Consider the following 9,242-nt stretch of genomic DNA (forward strand, 5'->3'; position numbering starts at 1 on the left):
GTAATTTCTTAAGTGCTCCAACAACAGGAACAGCAAATTATCTTTAAAAAGGACTACCAAATAAGGAACATTCTTAAAACAAGTATGTCTTGAAAGACCACATGTAAACTCCACAACTTTCGCTGGTACCTTCAGGAGCTTTTTCTCTCTGATGTTGGCTGATGTTATAAGCTGGCCATTCACTGGAACCTAGAAGATGGACAATAAAAATGCATTATGGAATATATACATGCATGCACGTTAATGTGTAAATATAAATAAATGAATTAAAATAAATATATGAACCCAATTATTTCACTACCTTTATATAATACATATGATGGCTGACAGACACAGCTAAATAACCCCCAGTACAAATCTGGGCTAGAATTTGTGGCCTTGTTCCAATTTGAGTTAATTTATTCCAAATTAATTAGTGTTAGCTAAGCCTTTTTGAATGTAAATCCAGAAACTCCACATAGATTTATTCCAAAGCAGACATATTTGTGGTTTATCCTAATATTTGTCTAGGATCAAAGTTGTTTTTCAACTAGAATAAGCCTGTCTTAAAAAAGCAGCATAGACAGAAGGCTTATTTTAATTCTTATTTGCAGTTGGAGTGGCCCTTATGTTCCCCCTCAAGTCTATCTGACCAACTATAATAATGGTTTTTATCCTACCCAGATCCTGTAAAGTAAATCACGAAAGTTTAAGGACTTTTCAAATTACAGTTTGATTAGAATAATAGAATATCTTGAGTTGGAAGGACCCACAAGAATCATGGAGTCCAACTCCTGTCCCTGCACAGGACAACCCCACAGTTCACACCATGTGTCTGAGGACATTGTCCAGTCTCTTCTTGAACACTGTCAGGCTTGGGGCCGTGACACCTCCCTGGGGAGCCTGTTCCAGTGTCCAGCACCCTCTGGGTGAAGAACCTTTTCCTCATGTCCAACCTAAACCTTCCCAGCACATCTTCCTGACATTCCCTTCAGTTCTACCTGGAGCGAGGGGTGACAGTGAGCCAGGGTGGCAGGTGAAAGCAACCCTGCAAAGAGCAAAACCCATGACTGCAGGCCAGAGCTGTCCCCTTGGCATCAGGAGACAGCAGGCATGCTCTCACGACCTGGTGACAAGGGGGCTTCAGGTGCCCAAAGTCCTCTTGGGGAAGGGAATACTGCTGACGCTTTCCACCCTCTGCTCCTCCTCCCCACCCTCACAGTGCCATCTCTGTCCCCTCACAAGTCACCTCTGACCCTGAAGACACTGTGGTGAGTTTAACCACACACATGCTGGGTGAAGAAACCTGCTCTGACTGAGCTGCAGAGCAGCGGTACCTGCTCTGCACTGCCACAGGTGTCATTGCAGGGCTGAAGAATTAATGGAAAAGAGAGATAGAAATCAGCGCGTTCTGCAAAACACTCTACAATTAATCAGGACAGCTAAAACCTTTTTTTTCTTTTTTTTTTTAAATTTTGTTTTATTTAAATTAAAGGCTCACTGGGTGGCCACATGCCTTTAGGCGACAGGGACGCCACCGCAGATGCGAGAGGCAAAGGCTGGGAGCCACCTTGCGACGAGCGAGATGACAGCTCTGATACAGCCACACAGGGGCGTACAGAAACTCTTTCCCATAGAGCAACAAGAAGTTTTTGTGTGATATCCCAAAGGCACTCTGAAACATTTTTCGGGACTTGAAGCAGCTTCTTCCAAGACGTGAACCAGAGTTATTTCTACAACACCAAAAAACAATCTCTGCTGATGTTTGCAATGCTTAATTACCAGTAAATAAAGCCTGTGGGTGATTGCCCATGCCTGTCCTCAGCAAACCCAGCGGGGCTGCAGTCCTTCAGCCTGTTAATGCTTGGTTCTTTGGAATTCTGGAGAATTTAGAGCTATTTTTCACAAGTCTCAGAAAGGTCTGATTTGAAGTGCACGTTAAAGATAGCATGATAGGCACCTGCATGCTGGCAAAAGCTTCGTCCCTGGAGGCGCTTGCTTGGAAACCTGGGCCAGGTACAAGCTCGTGGGGGGCAGGGGTGTAGCATGGACCTAGCAGGATGGTGTTCAGCTGACCCACCGCAATTATTAGAACGGGAAGCCCCAAAATTGCAGACTTTGCAACATACCACTCTGAACATACATACAACACCTATTCTGGGGCTTCCAGTAAAATATCACAGTAACAGCAGCCAAAATCCCTGCCTGATTACATCAGTAATTCCACCAGCTTCAATTTATAAGCTTAGACCAAGTGGTCAGTATCTCTTTTGTCTACTTAGGCTGTCAACTGTAAACAACATAATTGTTTACAATTATACTCTTCTGAACCTTCACTAGCAAAATAATTACTTCTGTGTTAAAACCCAGCAAAGTTTTGTAGCAGTTAACAAGGCCATCTTTGCTTTTTCCCATGGGGAGTCATCTGTGATTCTCAGGTTCATAAACCCCACCATAAAATGGACTATTTTCCATATCCTGCTCTGCTTGAGGCAAGAATCCCATTGCCCCTGGAGAAGAGAGGGAAACAGGCTCTCACACAGGACAGGAGACAAGAGACAAAATCAGGAGAATTTTGGTGAAAATTTGAACCACTGAATTATGAAAGACCTTGATCTTACACTATTCTTTCTTTCTCAGCATATGCTTCTGTTCAATTAGATATGCAAAAATACAAATAGATCATGTCTTAGCGAACAAGAATTCCTACGCAATATAAATTGTTGGAGGAAGGTGACTTTCTACTATATGACACAGGATTTCAGGAAAACTGAATTTTATGGGATGAATACCAGAAGGGATGTTTGGGGGAAGCCACGCAACGTGTAAGCTCAATATTATTTTCCAATCTCAACAAACTCTGGCGATTTCCCAGTTCTCATAAGGCAATCTTCACCATTTTCTAAAGGCTTTGCAAACGGACCTCCCAAATCAAGGCACTTTCAGCACGACTGCCACCATCCGCAACAGAAATAGCAGTACCACCTTACGAGGCAAGGAGGAGGAGGATGCTTTTCTTGCTTTCTTTCCAACACACATAGAGGATAAGCGACATCTCACCTCCTATTAGCCTCTCTTTACATCAAGATGCTTCTGCAAGTGTGAGAGACTACACGCAGAGAAACGAGGAGGTGTCAAGTTGAAGGGTGTGCAAGTATCTTCCTCCCCCAGGCTGCCATAAGTAAACCCAGCCCGAGGCTGTACAGAGCCCTCACAGAGGGGAAATGTGGAGTGCAACAGAGAATTAGGGAAGGTGCAAACTATATTGGCTCTGACAGACTCATCTCAGCTGGGGCAGCATCGCATTCCTGGACCTCCCCTTCACATCAATGGCAGCAAGCAAGAAGCTGGAAAAATTGCAGCACTTTCACGCTTTGCCTGTCTGACTGCTGTGAACTTCCAGCAGACAAGCACAACATTTCCTACTTAAATGATATTTCGCCTGCTAGGCAAACGTCCCTCTCTCTCCATCACTGACTAAGAGGTTAAAAATACACTGTTGACAGTCATTTAGTATATCCCAGGGGTCTTCATGCCGACTGACCGGCTATTCAGGCCTAAATATCCACCTCTAGAACCTTGTTACATCCTTCCTAATGAGCAGCTGAGTGCAAGAAAAATACCGAATCTGACCACTGAGTGATGATCACCAAATAGCCCACTGCTCCAGCGATGCTGTTCTTTCAAACCTGCAATATCTGCTGCTTCCCCACCATCCTCCAGGAACAGCAGCAACTCCCTTCCTTTCATCACCAAGTGCTTCTACCAAGTTCAGCTTCCTTTCAGTGGAAAGACATTATTCTAGCCTGACCTTTTGTATTAAATCCTGCCTTTATCCATCCCCTTTTCAGGCATTAAGCCACTGTATGGCTGAGGAACCTCACCCTACCCTATTCTTCCCTTTCGAAACCCTTAGGATATGGAATTAGTCATGGCTCTTTATCATGCCATTGGGCCATTCTGAAAAGGAATTTTCATTATTTTATTGTACTCAACCTAATGGACTCGTTAAAGAGAAATGAATTTTGTCAGGGTAATTTTTTTCTTAATGAAAAATGTAGTTTTGTACAGGGAGAACACATCTAAACCTGCTGCATTAAGCAACTGTATAAAGTCATCAGTTCAATTCCAAATACATTAAATATATGCAGAGAAATAGAATCAGGACCTTTAGTGGAATCAGACTTAGCATATTAATTTCTACTCACATTCTGTGGAACAATAGAAAGATTATTTTTAGTTCATGGCCATTTAGTTTGTGACCCAGTGGAACAGGATTTCCCCCCCACCCCCTGCCTTTTTTTCCTTTTTGTGTAACCTCAGGTTATATTTCTGATGATTGCTCTGAAACCTTTATTCTCTTGAGCTAGCATTTAATTTATTCTATACTGTTAATATAGTTCTGCATAAAGTCACAAAGAAAGAAGGCAAAGTGATGGGTCTCCAATTGTTAAAAAATACTGGCTTTAATTATTAATATATAAAGTGTGCATTCAAAGCCATAAAACTGTACACCTAGACATTTACCTTTATGCATTTCAGTAGTTTCACAAGACTAGCCAATTTTACAAAACCAAGCACCTTTGTAAGTGTCTATCAGGTCAGGAAGGCTGCTTTCAAATCTCGGTGCCACCAACTGGCTACAGGATTAATTAAAACTTATGTGAACATTACCTTCAGGTTCACTAACTGCCCTTTGTCCCACTTGGGGAAGGTGCTTGAAATTGCCTGCCTTAAGAAGCCAGGAATGGTTTCCCCAGCAGAGGGATACTCAGACAAAATAAACTCAGTGTATGAAACTCAAGGGGAGCTATTATTTGCTTCACACATGGGAAATCAGGGAATTCATTTAAGAACATGAATAAAGACTCAGAAATCTGTTTTTGGCCACCACTTTCAGAAAACTCCAATTAAGTGGGTTGGACACTGGAAATTAAAAGAAGCAAAAACTACCCCATTCTGGCAGGGGGTCTGTGAACACAAAACCATTTCCAGATTTAAGAAATACTTCAACTAAATTGTTTCTTAGTGCTCATTTCCAGTGCAAAAGCTTTTGTTTTTTTCACCCTATGTTATACCACAAGATACATGTGGTGGACTTAGCTGAAAGGCTACACTGGTACAGCAAAAGCAACACCAAGGAAAAATAAAAAGATAAAATAAAATAGGTTCTTCTCTCCACTGTACAGAAGCACAGGGCAAGCAAACCAGAACGTTTGTATTGCTCCACCAGCAGACAACGAGCAATCTGCATGGCAAACGTGTTGGGAAATAAAGCAGCTGCACTGAGTTTCATTAATTTTTCATAAATAGAAGCAGATATCCTGGCCAGTCGGGCTTTGCCAAGTGATCCTGGCCTGATGGTGGAGTTCAGCCTAGGAGACTTATTTCCCAAACTGATGGGAACCAGGTGAATGGGAAAGGACAAAGGATGGGGTTTAGGCAGAGCACCAGAGAGACAGGAAGGCACCAGCTTCAAAGAACATTACTCATTCAGTCCTAATAGCGAGAGAAAGGATAACACAATGGTGATTTCCGCTAAGGTGACAATGGGAAGTCACAAAAACAAACTGGCTTCATTAGCAAAGGAAACAGGTTCTTCATACATGGCAGAAGAACATAAGGGAACTTCTTTGAGCCATGCCTGCTCAGAACACTACGCACACGTACCTGCAAAGGAGAGGGAAAAAGGAGCAAGATCTTGGTTTGTGATTGATATTATAAATATTAATCACCTTATTATTAACAGGTATTATTGATATGCATTAATACAAAGTTTTCCTTGGCAAAATCACTTCAGATAAATGTGTTTCTAGTATGAAATAAGAGTCTCTTGGAAGGGAAACATACAAGGGAAGCACATGCAACGAATAGACAGAATTATATGGGAAATATGCACTGGGAGTGCGTGAAATATTCACCTTTGTTTAAGGCACCTGGCAGAGGAAAGAGGTGGTGCTTCCATCAAATGGATGCTGCAAGAACCTCAGGAAAAAGGATCTGAGCCACCAGCACAGAAAACCTCTTCCTCCAAACATATTCCCAAGGATGAAGCTGCCATAGGAACCCCCTGGGCACTAACAGGTAACAAATGCAGGCTGAGGACAAGGAGCAGAAGCCAGAACCGCAGTTGTAGCCATTCATATCCGAAGGCAATTACAAGAAGAAAATTAGAGAAGCAGTCCAAAGATGCTGCTGCCTCCGTTACACGTCCTTCGGCCGGCCAGCCTTCCCAGGATATGTGCAAGGGCATAGACAGCAGCTGTAAATACAGGTTCCTGCCTCAGGTCAGCTGCTCCTGTCATCTGAAGAAATGTCTGGAGAAAGACAGAAGAGTTTTCCCAGTGTGAGCAGATTAAAACCGCTGTTGCAAGGAGGGATGGAGGAATCAGTATCCTGGGATTTGCTATTCTAATTAATTAGAGCAGCTTTACAACAAGGGATCAAGGCTCCATTTAAGGAGGCAATTACCAAACTCCAGCACCTTCCAGGAAACTTATGAAATCGATTCTTATCCAAGACAGTCATATGAAAATAACGGTGCAACTGTGTTGCGTTGCCATGAAGAGCACCATATAACTTGAAAAGGCAGGAGAAAAAGGTATAGCTGCGTATCTCTGAAGCTGAGGGGACTGATCTTTAGTTCTGGTGCTGTTAAGCTATCCCTGCAAGAGGCAAAAAAGTTACCTCCAGTTTATAAAGGCACTTCTGAAGAGCAGAAAGCTTTCTTTTGGGATGTATCAGATCATACATATTTTAATAAGTTGCCTAAGGAAGATGATATCACTGAGTTTATGCAAAAAGCTTTTCTTTGGAACTGACAAATTTGCAGAACAACATAAAAACCGTGAATAAACACAAACCTTAAGACCCAACAGCAATCTTGGTCAGATCAGTTGGATTCAAGCAAGTCATGTTAGCAATTTTCTAAAGGACTCTTTATTAGGGAAAAGGCTATCCTGAAAAAGGCTAAATACCCTCTAGCATTATTTCTGGAGATTTTTTTAATGTGTGACAATAGCCAGAATGTAACTTGTTATGTGTGATACATAATGAAATCATATTCAAAATGTGCTTGGTGTGCATGACTGTGTTGAGGCCATGTATGCATTTGAACAAAGTTGATTCAACTGACTTACTTCACATGGGCTGTGAAAGCAATTCAGACTGGATCTTACAGTGCATAGCTTGCTCCAAGACTAGAAAATTCTCCATCCTGTTACTCTGCTATACACAAAGTTAATAAATACGAAGATTAATAAGTAGTAAGATGGTGAGACCCCACCTGGATTTCTGCATCCAGTTCTGGAGCCCTCAGCACAGGACCGACATGGACCTGTTGGAGAGGGGCCAGAGGAGGCTACAAAATGATCAGAGGGCTGGAACAGCTCTGCTGTGAGGACAGGCTGAGAGAGTTGGGGTTGTTCAGCCTGGAGGAAAGAAGGCTCCAGGGAGACCTTATAGCAGCCTTTCAGTACTTAAAAGGGACCTATAGGAAAGATGAGGAAAGACATTTTAGCAGGTGGTGTTGCAATAGGACCAGGGGTAATGGTTTTAAACTAAAGGAGGGGAGATTCAGCTAGACATGAGGATGTATTTTTTTACAATGAGGCTGGTAAAATACTGGCCCAGGTTGCCCAAAGAGGTGGTAAATGCCCCATCCCTGAAGACATTCAAGGCCAGACTGGATGGGGCTCTGAGCAACCTGATCTGGTTGAAGATGTCCTTGCTCATTGCAAGGGGCTTGGACTGGATGATCTTTGAAGGTCCCTTCCTACCCAAACTATGATCTGATTCTCTTATTCTGTGATTCTATGATTATATGATTCTACGAACAGCTTGAAAGCTGCCTGACAGCAGCACCAGCAATGGGAGAGACTAACCTAGTCATGCACCATTGCATTTTAGGGACTTGGACCTGGGAAGGATTTGGATGGAGGTGGCTGCAGGGGCTGGGCTGCTGCTGGAGCTGCAGGCAGGGAAGGAACCCAACAGAGAGGCAAGGGCACCCTGAAGTGAAGACTCCCTGTGCTGCCTGATGCTGTGTGGCACAGGGGCACACAGATGAACGATCGGTCCTACATCAGAGGAACTGGAGCCCCGTCAGAGCAGATTCCCTGGGGGAGGCAATCTCACAGCCCACCCACATGGCAGCAGCTGGGAATCGCCAGCAAACACGCATTCCCACCGAAAAAATAATTAACCACCTAGTTTCTTTTAATTAAGACCCTGATTTATCCACCACTCCAGGATATGCAGATGTTTGGCTGCTGGGATGTATCAACACACCTGAGCACTGGAGGCGATTCGTCTCTTGGCTTCACAACCCAGCAGGCAGCAGAGCGGGGCTCCCATCCTGCAATACCTGCATACCCCGGTTTATAGCATTGGCTGAGTCTATAGATGGAAGACTTTATATGCATTTTATACGCATCTGATGCTGCCTCGGTGGAGATTTTCATATGCAAATTTTGGCATATTAAAGGTGTTCTGCTTTTCTGGCATCCTTGCATCAGCTAAGTGCCAAAGCAGTATGCAGCATTTTACACTTACATAAGGACATAAAGTTTTTGCCTTAAGGATATGATGTTCCAAAGACAGAGATAACATGATGGGAAATGGCAAGGAGCAGCCAAGAAGGGGGGTAGGGAAAAGAAAACAAAAGAAACAAATAGAGAAGAGAAAGGACAGGGTAGTATCATGGGAAGACAAGCCTGACTTTCTCATTTCAGCGTGTAAGATTTTTTTCCTGGATTATCTTTCCTTAGGATCTTTTAGGCTATTTTTCTGCATCATCCTCTTCTCATCCTCCACCTCCTTAGGACCATATTTTGCCTCCTCTGCACTTACAGAATAATCCGTGGCTCTCATGTAGGGGATGATGATAGTCTGTGTAAATGCGACCGCTAGAGTCTGACCCGTAAAGAGTAGGAATCAGGTCAGTGATGAGATAAATGACAGAAACTGCAGATGACTGTAAAAAAATGTATCCCTTCAGTTTATCTCTTCTTCCTCTTCTTTGGGTTCTGTTATTCAGACCTGTGAGGTACAGCATCTTTGACCAGAAAATATCTATTTGAATCAATGTCTTCAGCTTGATTTAATAACCCCACCACTGTTACAGCAGCAGGCCTGTCTGTGACAACAGGGTGGGTGTCCATCCCTTTGTGTCCCACATGGCCTCCAGTAATTAGTGGCTCTGCAAAATTTTATTTTGTCATACAACCAAATCAGCTAAAATTGATTATTATAAAGTGATAATA

General features: G+C 43.0%; 1 protein-coding gene across 2 annotated transcripts in view; it reads right to left on the reverse strand.

Annotated features, from left to right (window-relative positions):
• The window catches only part of LOC136100685 (uncharacterized), a 31,409-nt gene that overhangs the window by 19,968 nt on the left and 2,199 nt on the right, over window positions 1-9,242 (reverse strand). For both annotated transcript variants that reach the window (XM_071807094.1, XM_065836041.2), the window contains exon 2: window positions 130-189. In XM_071807094.1, coding sequence (XP_071663195.1) covers window positions 130-189 — 60 coding nt within the window. The remainder of the gene's footprint in view (window positions 1-129; window positions 190-9,242) is intronic.

Source organism: Patagioenas fasciata, chromosome 3, assembly GCF_037038585.1.
Source record: "Patagioenas fasciata isolate bPatFas1 chromosome 3, bPatFas1.hap1, whole genome shotgun sequence".
Classification (NCBI taxonomy): Eukaryota; Metazoa; Chordata; class Aves; order Columbiformes; family Columbidae; genus Patagioenas; species Patagioenas fasciata.